The 19,940-nt window shown below is 43.4% G+C and overlaps 1 protein-coding gene and 1 long non-coding RNA gene across 8 annotated transcripts in view; one reads left to right on the top strand and one right to left on the bottom strand.

Annotated features, from left to right (window-relative positions):
• Nucleotides 1-19,940, bottom strand: part of Sybu (syntabulin) — a 110,902-nt gene that overhangs the window by 10,539 nt on the left and 80,423 nt on the right. For all 7 annotated transcript variants that reach the window (XM_006978693.3, XM_015997404.3, XM_006978694.4 and 4 more), the window contains one exon: nucleotides 1,304-1,406. In XM_006978693.3, coding sequence (XP_006978755.2) covers nucleotides 1,304-1,406 — 103 coding nt within the window. The remainder of the gene's footprint in view (nucleotides 1-1,303; nucleotides 1,407-19,940) is intronic.
• On the top strand, nucleotides 1,403-10,661 carry LOC143269722 (uncharacterized). The gene is made up of 3 exons (XR_013046342.1): nucleotides 1,403-3,727; nucleotides 5,144-5,716; nucleotides 9,622-10,661. It is a non-coding gene; the product is annotated as an uncharacterized LOC143269722 (long non-coding RNA).

Genomic DNA, 19,940 nt, shown 5'->3' with positions numbered 1-19,940 from the left:
CCTTCTGTTCACTCAGGAGAAATAGGAAATGTTTGCACAGGGTTCCAGAGCTGTAAGCCTGTGGAAATGGAAATGATCTTGAAAAACATATACTACTAATACTTAGAGTAATTTCTGAATGCAGTGGCCCGGGACAGTGATATGACTTAATAAAGTCAGAAGACATTCTCCAGGTGGTGGTGGAGCTCACTTTATCCCTGAGGTGTGCTGGAACTAGCCCATGAAAAATGTATCACATGCCTTATTGCACTCTCTATTTTCCCTGTGCCATTTTTAAAAATTATATAATACACCCATGTATTATCTTTTGTACATTACTAGGATAATTATGGCTTTCACTGAGTTCTGTTTACTGCCTTACAGTAGATGCTCAATGAGTACCTATTGAGGAGTAACGACACTGCTCATGGGTAGAAAATCCTGGGCTTAGAACTCCTCCCACTAAATGGGAGCATGTATTTTCCCATAATCCTCTGCCCCTGATTCAACTATTGTTAATGGTAAAGCATTTATTATGCCTACCACATGCTGAGCACTGTGCTCGCTAACCAGAAACCCTCTGAAGTAGGTAACATGATAACTCTATTTTGCAGATGAGAAGTGAAATATACAGAAATGAAGCCCCTTATTCAGGGCCTAGCAGCCTGTAGAGGGTGGTACTAGGGTAAGGCCAAGACAGCCTGACTCCAGAGGGCACACATCCAGCTGCTTTGCTTGGCTGCCTCTGGCAGTGGTGGCTGCCCACACGTATGCACTTTCTTCTTTCTTTCTTTCTTTCTTTCTTTCTTTCTTTCTTTCTTTCTTTCTTTCTTTCTTTCTTTCTTTCTTTCTTTCTTTCTTTCTTTCTCTCTTCTTTCTTTCTTTCTGTCTCTGTCTGTCTCTGTCTCTGTCTGTCTGTCTGTCTGTCTCTCTCTCTCTCTCTCTCTCATATTTCTTCTTAAGTAAATGTCTCCTTCATAGAAGGGAAGGTAGAGTCCAGGGGGTCGTGAGGGGCAGGTAGGGGGCAGAGCTTAATTTCCCATTGCACACACAGGTGAGTGAAGGGAGGAGCAGGGGATGGAGGGAGGAGGGCAGAGGGCCCAGGTCTGACTGAGAGACAGCTGGGGGCAGGGAGGACAGGCTAAGTCACATGAGGACAGTAGGTAAAGCAAGGAAAGGAGCAGCCGCAGATCACCGTGGAATACCTAACAATCAACCTCACGACTAATAACAACCTCAGAATCCAGGTGGTTCCACAGAAACCCGTGGACAGGAAGTCACCAGCATAAAGCTTCGTAATTACAGAGCGGGAATCAGTGCCTACTTGCGTGAGAAAGAGGCTCGCTTGTTTCCAGCTGTGGACATGTGGACCTCGGGAGCCGAGATGCTGCCTGTGCTGCTCGAGGAGCTGAAGTCTGCTTCACTGCCTGAAAAACAACAGGAGAGAGAGAGAGAGAGAGAAGAGTGAAGGAAGTGAGCCAAGAAGAGGCAGCCTTGCCTCCGAGGTCCCAGCTTCCCCGAGCTGCATGCTCTAAACCCTCCAAGTGCCAACATTCCAGAGCTTCCAAAAACTGTGTGCTTTCCTCCGGGCCAACAAGAGAAAGCACAAGACACCGTATTCATAAACAGGCTAGAACAGAAGGCCAGGCAGATGGTTTCTCCAAGAGCCAATCTCCAGCAGACGATAAACAGTGTGGCCCAAGCAGGGCAAGGAATTCCCAACCCTCCCTGGGCTGCTCTCACCCACAGCTCACACACCACCCAAAGAGTAAGCAAAAGGAAGGCCACTGATCGGGGCGAAAGTAGTTTTCCCCAGAAGTTTATCTTGGAGCCCTTGCAGTCAGCTCCTGATAGTTGAACTTGGCACCTCTGGTCTGGAGTCAGCCAGTGAGAAGCAGTCCAGAGAAATGCTGGCTCCGGGAGTGGCTTGAACCAACACGGCCTGATTACAGACACGACTTTCTATGACAGCAGTGCCAGTGTATGTATATACTTAGGGACAGAATCTTAACCCAAACGGAAAATCAACATTTCCATGCAGAGTGACTGGAATGGCATCTGTGAGTGAGACAGAAATTGGGGGTTGAGCTTTGAGGTGGGGCTGTTCGTTTACAAAGGGCATCATGGGAACAAGCGAGAGTTGAGTGTGTGCCGGTAATAATATGCTGTGTGTTGGAATCATGCAGCCCCATTTTAATAAGAAGACATAGTCATCACATATCAATAATGGAATTATTTCCATAGGTTCCTAGGGAAGTGAAGGGGTTAGGGGGTAGCAACAGAGAACAAGGAAAGCCGTACAATTGGATGTTCCAAAAGACATGACATTGTACATGGCTCTAGAAACTGAATCTAGGTGCATTTTATTTGACCTTCTCACTCAATTCCTACAACATAATCTGTGTAGTGTTTTGGCCTAGAATCCAGAGGCAGCCCCCACTTCTGAACTGAGAGAAATAAGAGTGATCTAAATCCTTTCATTTCTCACAAATAGTGAACCATTATTATCACCACAATGACTATTTATTCAGTGCCTCTTAGGTCATCAGCTCAGTATGAGGTACTTTCTGTAATTCCATCTCGGGAAATTGGTACGCTAAGATAGACATGAATTTCACTGTTGTATTTTGGAAGAAATAGAAGCCGATTGGCCCTAGGCTTGTGGGAGGTTGATCCAGGGTAGGATCAAGTCATCAAAACACATCTGTGATACTGAACTGCTTCCCTGGGAAGACAGAGGATGAAGTAAGGGGATCAACAGGTTTTCTGGGGTCAATTAGAAATCGCCAAGAATAGCCTGGTACACAGTGCAGCCAGAGTTGGGACCCTGCTGTGTAGATTCTACACAGGTTTTTATTAGTTTTGCCAGTGGGAATAGTAAATCATAGCAAGACAGACAGAGAAAAATCCATTCTCAAGCTTCCAGGACCCTCAGGATACCCAGCTTCTTTTGGAAAAGAGTCAAGAATGACCTGTTAGCTGAACAGTAACTCTTATTCCCAGTTCTTAGCAGATTAGAGTTGCAATATACTGGGACCAAGACCAGCAATTCCTTCTGCATGGTAGAAGCTGTCTCCTGATGACATGCACTCCCAAAGCTCTGTGAACCTAATTGGTTGCTTCTGCAGAATACACTGGATAAATTTAGCATTTGACAATCTCCAAGATGGGTGATGGGTAGTGCAGTCTGGCAACACACTGTTCCTGGCAGCCCAATTCCCCAGCGTTGTCTGCTAGCAGATCATCAGGCTGGTTACTAAGTGACAAGGATGGGCAATTTTCAAAAATATATCTTGTGGTTATAGCCTCCAGGCCTAAGGTATTATTTTCAAATGTGAAATTATTACTTGGAAACACCTGGTTTTCATTTCTTAAAAGACATACAAAAAAGTCATGAGATGTAATAACTGCCCACAGAAACACAAAAATTCTAGAACAGAAACAGACAATTACTAAATATTCAGGGTTTTACTAAAAACCTAGGATGCCTTTGACCTCTAGTACTTACATCTTCAAGCTAAATGGTTAACTTGGTTTAACATTTTATTGCTACCGGAACACAATATATTGACTCTCCCATATTTGCAGAGCCTGAGGTCTCTTTGTTCCAGTACATTCTATCTTATCTCCTGCACATCTGTAAGCGATTAAGAGCCACTCTCGGGGTGGCCCATAGTTGCAGCTGCTCAAAACCATTTGAACGATACGGCAGTGAAATAGTGCATATGCCACTTCACAATGATTTCAGGTAATGACTTTTGTTTTTTACTGTTTGTAATTTGGGGGCTGGTGAGATGGCTCAGTGGGTAGGGGCACTTGGTACCCAAGCTTGGTAAAGCTGCACAAGCCTGACAGCCTGAGTTCGACCCCTGGACCCTGTGTAGAAGTGTAGGGAGAGTATCAACTCAATAAAGTTGTCTTCTACTGCCGCGCACAACATACACACATACACACACACACACACACACACACACACACACACACACACATACACAGAGTTTTCAAAAATTACAATTTGGTGAACATGATAAAATATAAGATCAATGAGCTTTTTAAAAAAGCTCATTTATTTTAGTTTGAGATAGGGTCTTACTATGTTGTCTAGGGTGGTCTTGAACTCCTGAACTCAGTCGATTCTCCCCTCTTAGTGTACCCTGGGACTACAGACACATGCTGCTATACCCAGCTAAGAAAGCTAATTTTGTAAATTATCTAATATGCCCAGCCAATTTACTAGGCAACAAAAATCTGAGGAAGAAGAGGCACCTCATGGTAGCTCCTTTGAGTTTCTACAGAGAGCATCTCACTAGAACCGCAGAACTGGTCAAGTGGCATGGGGCCACTCACATCCCACCTCTGCTTTCTACATGAGGATGTTAGGAAAATTACTCCACCCCCAGGTGCATCGATTTCTTCACAGCAACATCATGCACAGGCTTACTGTAAGCCACTGGGATATACATAACATAAAGCTGAGAAATGCTCTTGGCAGACACAGCATAAGCTCTAAATAAGTGTTATTAACCATTGTTTTTATTTTGTTGTAATTAAAAATGTAGCTTCTATTTGCTATATATTTCTTTTTCAGAACATTTAGAAAATGGTGCTGGTTAGTAAGGGAAAAAGTAAGTCTGTAAATTTACCCTGAAATATAACCTTTTACTATATACTACTCAGCATTCACACTTCACACATTAGTGTGTAGGCTACTTTCCCCCTTAATAAAGTAAAGTCTTTGAAATGTAGTACATCTTAATGAAATTAATTGGTATTACTTTCCTTATACCTTTTCCTGTTATTGGAAAAAAAATGCTATCTATGAAGACCTATCCCAAACACCTTTCCCTAATAATCTATGAAGTAGAGACAGGTGTCATGAAATCGCTTCTATGAGCAGGGAGGTGCACACAACTAATAATTCAAGGCTGAAGTCTAGGTCATCTGATCCTAGGAACTGTGCTTTTAAACATATCTAATATTCAGTGAATACGCTTGGTCATATAAATTCATATACTTTTTTATTGACTGATTTCATTAAATTCTCCGAAGAATTTTGAGGCAAAAGATATATTCCACTGAAAAACTTTTAATACCTCCTCCATCTCCACAGGGATTTTGAACTGGTATTGCCATGAAACAGCTAATACTTCCTCCATCTCCATAGGGATTTTGAACTGGTACTGGCATGAAGCAGTTAATACCTCCTCCATCTCCACAGTGATTGTGAACTGGTACTGGCACGAAGCAGTTCTGTGCCAGAGAATATCTGCCTCATCAGCCTGTGTGTGGGTGCCCAGCTGGAAAATCTCTGATGTCACTGGAAATAATCTGACAAAGCACTCAAAATGATCTCCTGTTTGAAAGCTGGGACCGAAAGGCTTTTGGAACACTGTAGAGTCCTTATGCATTTGAGCACAGAGCAGTCTTAGGATCTAGTGAACATGGACAAGTCCTTCTAAACCACCAGTGGAAGTGCCTGCAAGTCTTCTGCTGTCCTTTGTCACTGCAATGATCAAATTAACTCAGATCAGCCATCTACATCCCCTGTTCAAATCGAGGCCGGCTTCCACTCCCATTCTCATGCCTCCATCACCACAAATACACAGTTACTCTCTTTAACTGCCTCTGGTGAGGACAGAGGAGTCACTTTCACTGAAGCCAAGCACACCCATAATGGAACAGCTGGAGCAGCATGCACAAGGTTACCCCAGACACTACTGAAGCCCTATGCCACTTGGTAAAGATCACTCTTAGCTGGGAAGGCTGGGGGTGGGGGGGTTAACAACAGCGACTGAGAAATGTTCCATAGCCAAGCAGAGTGTCCAGTCATCAAAGACTGCCGCAAATGCTATTCAGAAAAGGGACTTGTGATCAAATCCATTAAAGGCAAAGGCTTTCTTATATCTTCAAACAGAAATGTTCTTTAAAAGCTGTCGGTATAATTCCATTTATATTATTCTAAGTTCAGAAACGATTTACTTCCATTATGAGTGACACTCCGTTGGTGGAACACCTAGATTATTAAAAATAATTGATAGCACTTAGAAGCAAAAGAAAAGCCCAAATTTAAAGTATTTAGATATAATGTATATTAAAATAAAACTGCCAAGGGGAAAATATAAAAGTCAAAGACAAATGACAAGCTGAGAAGAAATATCTAGCACGGGATAAGAAGCTAATTTCTTTTTTTTTTTTTTTTTTTTTTTTAATTTCTTTATTTCACTGAAAACTTATAAAAATTAGGGAAATAAAACAAACCAATAATAAAAGAAATAAGCAAAGGACATAAGAAGATATGACAGAAAAATAGAAACAGTTAATGTGCATGAAAAGCTACTTAAAACAAGGAGACATTTTGCATTTATCAAACTGGAAAAAATGCCTGTGTTCTGTTAAGAGTGTGTGAAGACAAACAGAGCTGGTCAGAGTATGTATTGATACTATATGCACAAGGAAGAACACTGGACTCCTAAGACTTTGCGTCTCACAGGAGCACCTGAAAGACAGCCTTGGTGTCTATTAATAGTGAGAGGCTGAATCAGGAAGTAGAGCAGCCACTGAGAACACTGCAATCATGGGAAGAGTAACGTGGGTGTGTGGAAACGAGGAGACCTTGTGGAGTGTTATTTAGATTAAAAACAGGACGGTAGGTGTGGGGTGTCTGCTTATATGTAAGCAAATCTTAAAATCACATGCAATTTACCATATTCTAGAATATTTTCTCAAGGGATGATAATAATCTGTCAGTCGTGGTCTCCCTTGGGAATTATAAAGGAACTTGGAAAAGGGCAACTACAAACACATTTTCACTTTACGATTATCCCGAGTAATTTGGTTTTCCTGGGCCATATGCATATTACTCTTATCAAAAAAATATAAGTATGGTGACTTGTGTTAAGTTTTACTTTACAAGTAATCAAGACAGTGAATGTAGCATTTTGAGGGCTCTGGAGTCAAGAAACCTTTGAATCCAGGCTCTCTAACTGATAGTCTCTGTGGATTCTTGGGCAAGTTATGGAGCTCTCTCCTACCTTAGTTTTCCCATCTATAAAATGGTGATGAAGATATTAATAGTATTACTAAACAATTGTGGGACTTCATGGGAAACTTACAAAGGAAGGACTACAGGGTCAGGTATACAGCAAGAGCGAAACACATTTTTGTCATTACTTCCGTAGACGCACAACTACGGTACAAGGATCAAAAGATATTGCAGACAATATCCTGCCTGCCTCTGAGAAAGATCCACAATAAATATTGTGCTGAACTCACATATTTTTTATAATCACTTGATAAAAAGGTAGTTTTCACTAGAATTGTTCATTGAAGAGTTCCTAAAACAAAACCGTGTGGTGTGTGTACCTGCACAAAACACTTTCTAAAGATGGAAGATTCTAAAACAGACTCCCAACAGGCTGCTCCAAGAAGCTGTAGAATTGCCCTTAGGTCTGAGTCTTGCTTCCAGAAAAATCCAGGGAAAGTGCTAGCAAGTTTACTACAGCACTCAGCAACCTGGCCAGGTGGCTGCCACGGTCTAAGAATATAAGCGGGGAGGTATTCAAAAGTAGTCTCTCTGAGAGCTCCGAAGTCACGGGCTGCTCTGCACAGCCTGTCCCCTTATCTTTGCAGCCTCGGCTACCTGCGTTTGGCAGATATACAGGCAATGCACCTGTTGAACAAGGGTGAATGGGAGAACTATAAACAAGGCAAAAAGAAAGCTCAGCAAAGGAGCGGAAAGTGAATACTTCTTAGCCAAAGGCACTGCCCTTAACTAGATATTTGGTTTTGGTTAAAGTTTTAAAATCTCTTAAGCCTTATACACACATACACACACACACACACACACACACACACACACACACACACACACACACACACACGCACACTTAAAGGTTAATATATTATTTATTCAGCAAATGTTTGTTGAACACTTGTCCTGTCCATGTGTCAGGTTCTGCTCTAGATAAGAGCATAATGATTCCAATCTTGAATGGTTGTTTTTAAAGGAGAAATGAGTTTGTGCATAGCATGTGTTTGATATAATCATTAATATTCATATTGCTAATAAATTAATGATTTCTACATCTTAGCATGGTAGTACATTCTCCTGGGAAAAACCCACAGATACTCCAATTCTGAAGGTGTGGGAGGAAGAGGTTTAGGAATGCATATTTTTAATAGCTGTCATAGCTGACTGTGGGGCCCATGGAATGGAGCTCCAATAATCAAGAGAAGTGGACTTTCTCTCCGTGGTCTGCCAAATTTCTGGAGCTTTTCTCAGTGGGGTGAGCAGAAGCTTAGGCAGAGGCCATGGAGGAAAGGAGGCGTCTAGTGGCATATCCTCAGGAGGGAGGACTTTAATTTGTACAGTAACTTGCGCTTTCATGGCTCTTCAGGAACACTCTCCTGCATTGAGTGCATTTTTATAGGATTGGAAGAACATATGCATGGTGGTGGCTTGAAAGAAAATGGCCCCCAAAGGGAGTGGCACTACTAGGAGGTGTGGCCTTGTGGGAGCAGGTGTGATCTTGTTGGAGGAAGTGTGTCACTGTGGAGGCAGGCTTTTTTATATGCTCAAGCCATGCCCAGTGAGACAGGCCACTCACTGTTGCTTGAAAGATGCAGAACTCTCAGCTACCTCTCCAGCACTATATCTGCCTGCATGCTTCCATGTCCCCACCATGATGATAATGGACAGAACCTCTGAAACTGTAAGCCACCACCTCAAATAAATGTTTTTCTTTATGACAGTTGCCGCAGTCATGGTATCTTTTCACAGATAAAAATAAAAAACATAGCTAAGACAATATGGGAACAATATATAGGGTGCAGGTTCTTTAAAACTGGGCCACTTCCAGGCAAATTCATATAAAAACTTGGGATGCAAAGTTAATATGATACTTTTCAGTTGACCCATGGTTTAAGGCTCCCATGATCCTGTTTTAAAAGGAGGGATAGCCAACATGCAACTGCATGTTTCAAACACCAGCAGAGGGAACCATCTTACTATCTAGTATATGCTAGTATTCTGGATTTATACTAGATTTGGATTAGTCTGTAAACCTTAGGCTGTTTCTTTTGATGTAGCCTATGTAGCCATGGCAGAGATACTGAACAGAAAAAAACCAACCCCAAATAGGTCTCTATTACCTCTCCTGTAGATTCAGCATTGGCAACTATTGCGATCAATCCACATGAGCTTATTAAATGGCCGTCAGAATTTATTAAGATATAAATTGAGGCAATACACTCATGAATACAGAATGGAATAGACAGCTGAAGTAGTCCTCTGATCTGACTGGGAGGCGTAGGGAGCAGGGAGAAGGGACATGTGACCCTTCTCCTTTCCCTATTAAGAGGTCATGTATAGGGGCAGGAAGCACCACCTCCTTTGGGTTGTATAGCCCAAGGTCATGGGCGGAACCCATACCACTAGAGGTTGATGGCAGGAAGCTTGATGGCAGGTGGGCTCCAGGAGTTGCCCCATCCATACTGCCTTTGACTAAACAGGTCTGGGAAGAGCCCCATCCAGGTGGTCACGAACTTCACTCTAATCGATTACCTTGAGGACCTGGTGACAATGGCACATCTTCCTTCAGAGTATTTTTCTGACTCACATGCTACTTGTTTCCAATCCATCAGCTTGCTGGGCGGAATGGACTCTCTGCCCCTCTACAAAGCTCGCTGGAAAGGACGCTGCTTCTCTTTAAGAAGTATTCATCTAGTGTTTCCCAAAATGAGATGGCTCTGCACATTGAGCAGGAAAATCTACATCGGGGAGCAGCAGCAGAGAAAGTGGCCATGATGAGTGGAAGCGGAATGCCATGTAGGGGCAGGGAGCTGAGGAAGGTGATGAAGGCCTGGGAGAGAAGAATGTGGGCGAGATGCTGGCAATGGCAAAACGCAAGAGCAAGGCTGTGACCCTAAGTCCAGAACACAAGACGGAAGGAAAGGATTGACATATGTCTTGGCACCACCTCTCCATCCACTCTTGTCTTGGGAGGACAGGGGTGTGGTCGGCTTGTGTTGCTAGATCTCAATAGAAGAAAAACTCCCACTTGCTGGAAACAAGATGGTATAATTTACAACTCACTGCCAAGGCATCCACCAGGACTCTGAAATAGCGTCTCACTGCTATACTTAAGCACATTTACAAATCAGCTCTGAAATCTAGCAGCCTTAAATGCCTCTCCTCATCTCTGTCTCTACTGGTCGGTAACTTCCAGGGGGCATCTCAGTCTACTTATGGACACTCTTCACCCTTGGCAGCAGCAATGAGAGCATCACACTCCATAGCCTACCAAACAGAGGAGTTTCACACTGGATCAAATCCTTAACATCTCCAGGAGCACTGGCCTCTGCATTCACACCATAGGCCAGCATTTTAACTCTGAACTCAGCCAGGCTCCAGTTCCCACATCTCAGTGTTCTTTCATCCTGGTTCATAAATGATCTCTTCTTTACTCACTTGTATGTTTACTTATCATGAAGCTGGTTTTTTTTTTCTCTTTTTTCAAATGAGTTGCCACATGCACGAGCTATGTGGCTTTGAAAAAAGTTCATAACCTCTCTGTTCCTTGCATTCATTCCTAAAGGGAAGATTACCATAGGATGTGTCAAATAGAGTTCTAAGGACCATGCAAGTTGTGTAGGTAAATAAACATAGCGTCTATGTCACAGTATTGCTAATATCTTAATTTTTCCTTCTAACAATCACCCTACCTGAATCACATCTGGATCCCAACCTGTATGAAAATAACCAGGGGAAGGACTTAGAGCAGGAACTCAGGAAACAGTGAGGCTGTCATGGCCTATGCCTGGGAAGGGAGAATTCAGAACAGACACATAAAGAAAAAAAGCAGACCGTCTGGCAGAGGACAGTAAGGACCGTTCTTTTTGCCTTTAGAGTATGAGCTACTACTATGTGAATCCTTAGATCTCATCTATATCGGTCGACAGAATGTTTCACTATTTTAAGAAAGCCTATGGCATGCTAAACAACGAAGACCCATTTAGGGAAACCTTCTGGAGGAGTCTGTGGTTCTCAGTAGGAACAAAGAGCTCATCAAGGCCGAGACATCACTAGTTCATGCCGCACAGTTTTTTTTGTTTTTTTTTTTTCATTCTTAATAGACATCAGGTTGATACCTGGTCTTTGTTTCAGGAAGAGACAGCTATCTTAGCAGGGACAAAATTTTCACAAAGAAAGCAACAGAATCTATTTCTACCTAAAGGATTAGGACATAAAGCAGAAAGAATACAGAACTAGCCAGCTTTGGAACCTATACAGGACTATTGGAGACTCAGCATCCAGAGCAGAAGAGTGGACATGAGGAGGAGCCAAGTGTGGAAATAGTAACAGGAAGAGGAGAGAGAACACTCACAAGGCCACAATGGTGACTTAGAGACAGCTGAGCTTAAAATCCTCCTGAGCCATGAGACTCAAAGTCTGTGACTGGTAGAGTTAGGAGTTGCTCTTACTTGACCCAGAGATCCTTCCTGGTGTCTTCTCTGAGGAAACATGTGAACACCATTCTCAGAGAGATGGATACCAAAGGAAGGATATGCCTGATTTCTCTAGACCTGTAACACCATCACCATAATTCAAAGGGTTCTACTGACAGGCTCTTATCAGTCCTTAGTGGTCATTATTTAGAAAGTAAGCAGCTGCCAGGGATGATGGGAAATAGAGACTCAAAGAATTAGGTCATACTGCCCAGTGTGGAAACCAAACATGCCATTTCTCTATGGAAGAGTGACATTTTATATTCTTTCTGTTTCCCAAAATCTATATTGTTAATTTATTTTTATGATGAATCTCAGAGGCACAGAATTGATTTAAACACAGTCTTTAGATCTTGAAATCATTGGTTCATGCAAAACCTGTGTATTTACCGAGTAATGTATGTACTTACGCTTTATTTCTTTATGCTTAATTTTATTTTAACAAGTGAAGAAACCACCACCACCACTTGCCCCAGAAACCTGATGTCAATACTAGTCTTCCAATCTTACCCCTGTTCAGCATTTACTTGTTTTCATTTTTGTAATTAATGAGTAGATTACCATCAGATGTATAATCTTTGGGGACAATTTTCTAAAGTTCTCCAAATAATTGCACTGAATTCATTCTATTCCTACTTAATATTTTATTATACAATCTATACCAAACCTTATTACTTCATTCTTCTGTTGGTAAGAAAATGAAATGGATTTATTAGATACTTTTTATTCTTTGTTTTCTTTTGTCCTTTGAGACAGAGTCTCATGTGGCTTAGGCTGACCTCAAACTCAACATGTAGCTGAGGATGACCTTGAACTTCTGAATCTCCTCCTTCTACCTTCTATGATTGGAGGTGTGCCCCAACATGCCCTGCTTTATGTGACGCTGGGGACTGAACCCAGTGTGTTGTTCATACCAAATAAGCTGTCTAGCAACTGAGATATGCCTCAGCCCCTATTTTCAATCTGATATTTATTTATGGTTCCAGGAATACGACTCTTCCCCACAAAAATCTAGAACAAATCCATATGTATCATAGATCCTTTGGCAAAAAGAAATGTTCTACAGAGCATCTGTCCTTAAATCCATTTCCATCTCCTTATAGAGACCCAAGAGTTCAGAAAACAAAAACAAAACAAAACCTAGAAGCTCTGCTCTACTCCATCCCAATTTCTGGGTACAACATGGATATTGTTATGCTACCTTCTATGGTAGTTCTTATCCCGCTTGGTCCTAAAACATCAAGAGGTTCCTCATGCTTTGGTGGCCTTGCCTGTTTCCTTGACTCTGCCTCGTGCCTTGACAAGGAGGCAAATCAACGGGTGTGAGAAGATTTTTGTTTGTTTGTTTTTTGATTTCTCAAGACAAGGTTTCTCTGTGTAGCCCTGGCTGTCCTGGAACTCACTTTGTAGACCAGGCAGGCCTCAAACTCAACAGAGATCCACCTGCCTATGCCTCCTCAGTGCTGGGATTAAAGGCGTGCATGACCACACCCAGCTAAGCTCTAGATTTTGTACACAATCTCTCTCTGAAGGAGATAACTGTGTTCCAGGGAGGTAAAGAGAAACCAGTGTGTGTGCAGATGACCACAGCAGCTCAGAACTTGATCCTCCTTTTAACGCCAAGCACTAGGTCTGAGTGGAAAGTGAGGGAAATGTCTGAGTTTTAAATGAAGGCCTGATTTCTTTGGTTTTAGTTTTTGAGAGGAGAGAGCCACCATGTAAAAGTCTCTATTAGAAAACACCTGACCTGCTTTAAAGCCAAAGTAAAGCTTGCCCTTTGATTGTCACGTAAGCACCCGTGAGGTAAAGCTGACGCTGTGCCAACATGCCTCTGGGAAGTTGAGCAACTGCTTGCAGAGCAGGTGAGGTGATGACGGGACCAATTTTAGACCAGCCTCTGTTCTCAAAGTCACCGGTGATCATCCTTCTAATTATGCTGTGATTCTTGGAGGATGCATTGACCTCACTTGGAAGCATGTTTCTGATTCACTGAGAATGGTCTTGGTGAAGTTCACTAACTTACAGGTGGGGCCCGGCTCAGTGCTAATGAGCCCTCTGGGTCCAGAAACTCCAGAAACACGGCTCGAAGGCACTCCTGTGCCTGAGAGGACTCCCAAGGCAATTTTCTCAGAGGCGGCCTCTGACAGAGTGGGACAGAAGGTTTGTCTGTTATTTCAAATATAGCTGTACACTATAGTATATATTTTGGGAATTGTTTTTACACATTTTGTATCCAAAATGTGAAATTTTAATGAATTTTACTTGGCAGAGTATTGATTCATACCGACTGTGCTTCACGCAACTGTCAGCAACACGTACTGCACTTTGCTCAAGTGGCCTCTAGCCAGCAGGTTCGGGGCAGGGGTGTGGGGGTGTGGGGGGTTGCTTTTCTGTTCTGCCATTTAATGACAGTGTGAGCTCAGGCAATTGCTTAACCTCCCTGTGCCTCAGTTTCCTTGCGCCAAGAAAGGAACAAAAGAATTCGTTTTGCTTGGGATTACTGCAGGGATTAACTGTCATGATGTTTTCCTAAGTGCACAGTCAGGACTCTTCATCAGCATTATTAGGCAGTGGATGCATGGGATCCACACTTAGCATGTCTGCTACTCAACTGCTTCTCTAGGAACCCTTGCATAACAGGAATGAGCATTCTCAGACAGGATAACATATTATAAATATATTTTTAAAACAATTGTCAGTACCCAGAGCACCAAAAAGATAAGGGTTTTTAAGAGCGTAGTGAGAGGTGCGTCTGCAACTGACATCCTTTTCTGCCTGAGGTGCTGGAAATTTCCCTGTGAAAATGTCATCATGCCATAATTGACCTTTGTTCTTTTGCAAGTGGCCTTTGTGACTGTTTATGGTGAGCTGTGACAATAAGAGGGTCTTGTTCTCAGTGTGCCATTACATGCTGCAGTCAGCTGCTCAACCCTGGATATTGATCTGCCTGCTTCTTCCCATCCTGTGTGCTCGACCTGAAACCATCAGGCATTTTGTTTTGTTTTGTCTTGTTTTTGCTTTTTACTTGAAATTTCCAGACTACACCCAACGGTTGGATATGGCTCCAGATACTCTGTCTTCCACATTGCTCTAGAGCATAAATCTCCTTAGTTAATTCCCTCCTTAAAGTCTTCCATGCCACCTGTGTTGAGACAAAGTTCACTGTCCTTAGCATGATCTATGATGCCAAGGAACATGCTGTCCCTTCCGCCAGAAATGTTTCCTTTCCCTCAAGGCTGGTCTAACCACTACCTGTTTTTCAGGTCTCAGTTTACCTTTGACCTTTACCTCCTTCAAGAGGAGAGTGGGTGCCCCTCTTTTGTGGTCAGATTACATGGCCATTGAGGATGCCATTTAACACATCCATCCCTGAACTTACTCATCATCACATCCCAGAGACCAGTGCTGCACTTTGCCTGTGGGAAGCACAGTATCCTGAAAATTTTCACAGCACTAAAATTCTTCCCTTGTTGGAATTCAGTGATATCTCCTGGTCATGACCAAGTTTAAAATCTTTTCTTCTATGTCCCCAGCTCTAGGCAGAGTTGGTAATCTGATGTTATTGATAACAAATCAATATTCCCTAACTTTTACCTTCACCTACCTTGCCCAGTTCTCTTAAAAACTCAAGTTTGTAGCTCAGGGCACTAGCGTATGGCAGGGATGGCCTCTGTCTTACTCATCATTGCATACCCAGAAGCAAGCATGGTGTCTGGGATATGGCAGGCTGGAAGAACGTTTCCTTGGGTGTTGGAGGAGAGGCACTGAGAACACTTAGTGATATGACCACTTTCAGCACTACAACCAGTTTTTGTAAAATTACAAAGTGGTGGCAAGTTGGGAATGGTGGGGGTGGGGATATGCAGCTTGTAGAGGAAAACACAAACTGTGAAAAATCACACCCTATATTGACAGTGGTGCTGATCACCATAAATTGTAGAAAAAGTACCACGTGAACGGAAAAAAAAAAAAAAAAAAAGAGCAAGCAGTAGTTCCCTGAGAGCCACCTATGAAAAACACCCCTCATTTCTGACAGGGTTATGAATGTCATATAAAGCACATGTCTGGACTTCAGTGGACATTTGATACAAATATTTAAGACACTCTGACAAACAAAGCTGCCATGTGCACTGGGTGATATCATGCTTCAGTACCCAGAGGGGCCTGACTAATGGATTGCCCGCCCACCTCCAGGGAAATCTCTAGCAGTATGTCACCCTGCTCTATCCTTGTCCTTATCCCATTTAATGTGCTTAATTGATGACATGAACAGAAACGTGGAAGGCACAGTGCTGACAGCAGACTACAGATTACACACGCCTGGAAGGGATAACAGACAAGTCATGACAGTGAGAGATAACAATGCTACTGTAAGCTCTGTGTCCTCAGAGCCTTCTTGCTCAAGAACCCCGCCTTGGCTGTTTTCTCTCATCCTCTGAATCCTGGAAAGGCTAAGGATGAGGGAACTGAAGCTCTCAGGGGGTGAGAATGAGTCTCCCCAAGTTACAGAGCCAACTGACTTGTCTGACCTTGAGTCTGCATTCCTCCCAGTTTGGAACCTGATCATCACAATTCACAAAGAGCTAACAGCTGGGTTCTGGGGTGATGACATTTAACTCAGTTTATTTCAAGTATGTGCTGTGTCTTGTACATGCCGAGGTTCCGTTTGGGGCGGCAATGTAGAGAACCCAGGTCCAGCACTCAGGATCTCGGGGAGGGGGCAGAGCTCACACTCAAGCAGCTAGGCTACTTGATGCGTGCAGCATACGTACTCACAGAGGGCACAATACACACAGCAGAGGAAGAAACTCTCAGTGACTGTAAGGGCAGGAGGACAAGGGGCTCTGCGGTAGGGACAGGCACTACTTGAGATGGTCCTGGAGCATGGAGTAGACTGCAGTCAGGGAAGGGAGCTGAGCTCAAGTAACAGGAACCGTGCAAACTAAAATGTGGAAGAAAGGAAGCAGAGATCCTGTGCGGGCCATGCAGTCCCTTGTTTGAACAGAGTATAGTAATCAGATGAAAAAAAACAAGTCGAAATGCCTGGCACTGCAGCAATCATGGAAACTGAGAAAGCTATGCTTCAGAAAGAGGGACGCAGGCCAAACCGAAGGCCGTCTGTGAATGGGGCGGGGATATGAATCAACTGATGCCTTATGCAGACATGGGACAGCACAATGTGGAGCCGAGGCTGGGGACTGGACAGAAATCAGGTCAACTGTTACAGTTAGGAGACAGGGAGCATGTGAAAGGGGAAGGAGATGACTGTGGGGTCTCTTAATGCATAGCTTCGAAGTTCACAAAATTAACTTCATAGTGCAAAAATCATGTAAAATTCCAGGTGAACAAAAGGATTGAACAGGAAAAGCTAAACATTAAAAACACTTTTGTCTCATACTTCCCACTTGGCTGTGGTGAAGCCTACATAAAAAAGCAAACAAAACAAAACAAAAAACACAAAAACAAAACAAAACAAACAAGCAGCCCCAACAGATATGTATAAATCTACTCAATCAAAGGGTGGAAACCCCAACAAAATGGAAATTATTTCAGTAAATGGAAAGACCATCTGGCATTCAGCCTGAGGAACTGCTTTAAAAAACTGAATGATTCAATCCAAAGAGTTTGAGATGCTCCAAGATCAGTGCTGGGTTTACCCCTGTGCAATCTTCATTGAAAGCATACTCCAATAAGAATAAAACAGGATGGGCAGATCCTGACATCTGTACAGAATATGGGAACAAATACAGTTGGAGAAATGCAGGTTCTCAGGGTGGTTGAGTAAAAAGGAGAGAGGTGGGATAATGAAGTAATCTAGAAATATTTCCAGAGGAGGGCTTGGCTACCATCAGAGCTTCTAGATCAGCAGTTCTCAACCTGTGGATTGTGACCCCTTTTGGGGTTGAACAACCCTTTCACAGGGGTTGCATATCAGATATTTACATTATAATTCATAACAGTAGTAAAATCTCAGTTATGAAGTAATAGCAAAATAATCTTATGGTTGGGGGGGGTCACCACAATATGAAGAACTGTATTAAAGGGTCATAGCATTAGTAAGGTTGAGAACCACAGCTCTAGATTTTGGAAAGGGCTCAAAAGAGAGCAGGTGCAAGACAGGTAGAGTGACTCCTCTCTCCCACTCTGGGACACCTGTTCAAGGTATGATGTTGTCATCAGGCTAAAGATTACACTGTCTCTGGGTCGGGGTGGGGGAATGCCAGGAGCAATGAATGATGGAAAATAATATTGCTAGCCTCTGTGTGCTCACAACCTCCCTGGTCAACAACTCTGCATGTGCCGTTTCCTTTCTACTTTCCTCCTCCGGGGGAACAAAGAGGAGTTGGTTCTGAGGGGTCAAGCACCTGGGATGCTGTGCTGCACCTCTGCTTTCCTTCTGGAGCTGCTGTGCCGGCAAGGAAGGGGAATTAGTCCATCTCCAGCAACAGTTCTGCACCTCCCATCACTGTCTATCAACTGAAAAAAAAACATTCCTACCCTCAAGTTCCTAAGACTCTCAAGTCTCTGGGCACACCCCCTTGCCCCTTCTTTTCCTGTGAAAGGGCTTTCTACTCATCCTAATGGGGTTTATGGCCTTTGAAGAGAATGAAGTGAACTCACAATTGGATGATGCTCAGCTCAGTGACTAGCTCTGCATGTCTGTGGACTGCTTTAATGGAACCATCCCTAGGATCTCACTCTCAGTGACAGCTGGCACAGAGGACATGTTCTCAGGCCAAGCCTTTGTCTGTCCAGCTACTCTGCCCTACCCCCTGTACAAGTTAACTTCTAAGTTCAAGTGCACTCAATGTTCTCTGTTCTCTCTACTCCTTCCCTTCTTACTTCTTAATGTCTTATGAAAATTTAACAGGGAGCAGAAAAGTATAGCAGAGCCTTACAAACATATTAAGGCCACTGGAGAATGTTGGCATGGCAGCAAAAGGAAGATAAGTAGGATCTGGAAATGCTAGTATGAAATGCCCCCAAGCAATCTGATTTGATAAGACGTGTGTGTGTGTGTGTGTGTGTGTGTGTGTGTGTGTGTGTGTGTGTGTGTGTGTTACATTTACAAGCACCCCAATAAGATAAAACAAGGATCCAAAGGACCAAGTCCCATAGAGTCAGTTAATACTACCTTGCAATCTAGAAGCACAAAAATACCTCCTAGGCTCCGTGAGGTCTATTCAAAAGCATCCCTTGAAGACCTACCAAGTATCGGGTACTGTGCAATGAAAGAGAACACAAAGGTAGAGAAATGGCTCTAGGGATTTTAAAAATGTTCCTTTGAGTTCTATCATATTTTCAAGGATATGTGTCTAAGGTGGTAAACTTATCGTTAAGTGTAAAGAAAGGAAAAAAGCACATCTTGGTACGGTGGTCCCTCCTGTTGTGAGGCAGAGAATAGAATCTGGGAAGAGCAGGTGAGCTTTCATGGTGGTAGCTCTTCAAATAGAGTCAGGTCATTGTCATCGTGCTGTGTAGCTCACACACATGCTATAAATGCCCTTTTCTATACACACATCACGGACACTGCTCAAGAAGGCAGAAGGGATGTGGCAAAATCTAACACAAAACAAAATATAATGAGGTGGTGGAGAGGAAGAGAAGGAACAAAAACACACTGAAATGACTGACAGAGTGTGAGATAGAGGGTGGCTGGGCGAAGGGCAGGGTAAAGGGAGAACGGGAAGAGATGGTTCTTGTTCTAGAGCCATTCACATCTCAATAAAGAACAACCTAGAAATACCGATTACACAAAGACTGTCGTAGCAGCACCACTAGCGTGTGAATGGAGCTGGGCTCGGTTCTGTTGAATGGTGGCTCACACTGGTGGTGTGAATGCTAAGTGCAGAACCCTTGCCAAACCTCAAGGCACAGACAAAACCCCTTTGCAGTCTGCTGCTCGGGGCTCGGCAGCATGGAGACAGTGGCATGGTCTGTGGATCCCAATCCATCTTTCTCTACTAACTCTCTTCTAAGCCTGTGGCTGGGATCCCTCACTTCTACTACTACCTAGTTGGGGGGAAGCATTGGATATCACGCTGCAACCCGGTATCGGGTTAAAGCACAGCCCCCACCACTCCCAACAGTCAGGCCCGCCCCTAGTCTTGAGTGGAAATCAGATATTCCTGGAAGAGACCTGGGGAGCTGCTTATCTTAGTAGCTGAGGTGAGCACAGGAAACCAGACTCAGGAATATCCAGTTTCCATGAACAATGTCACCACTGCATCAGCCAAGGGAACACCCCTCTACCTGCATGGCCACAAGCTCCCACTGCTGCAAAAGGACTTGGCATACACAACTGTTAACCACAACTGCCTAATGCTCCCAGGGGTCAACTAAGGATGTGACAGCAGCCCAGAGACCTAAGGCACAAACCGTGATAGCCTGCCCACAGCCTGGGCATGCGTGACTAACAACAATGGGAAAAATGAGGGCATTTTTTCATTTACAGA

Source organism: Peromyscus maniculatus, chromosome 20, assembly GCF_049852395.1.
Source record: "Peromyscus maniculatus bairdii isolate BWxNUB_F1_BW_parent chromosome 20, HU_Pman_BW_mat_3.1, whole genome shotgun sequence".
NCBI lineage: Eukaryota > Metazoa > Chordata > Mammalia > Rodentia > Cricetidae > Peromyscus > Peromyscus maniculatus.
Note: the sequence above shows the minus strand (reverse complement) of the source record. Positions and strands in the feature narration are given on the sequence as shown.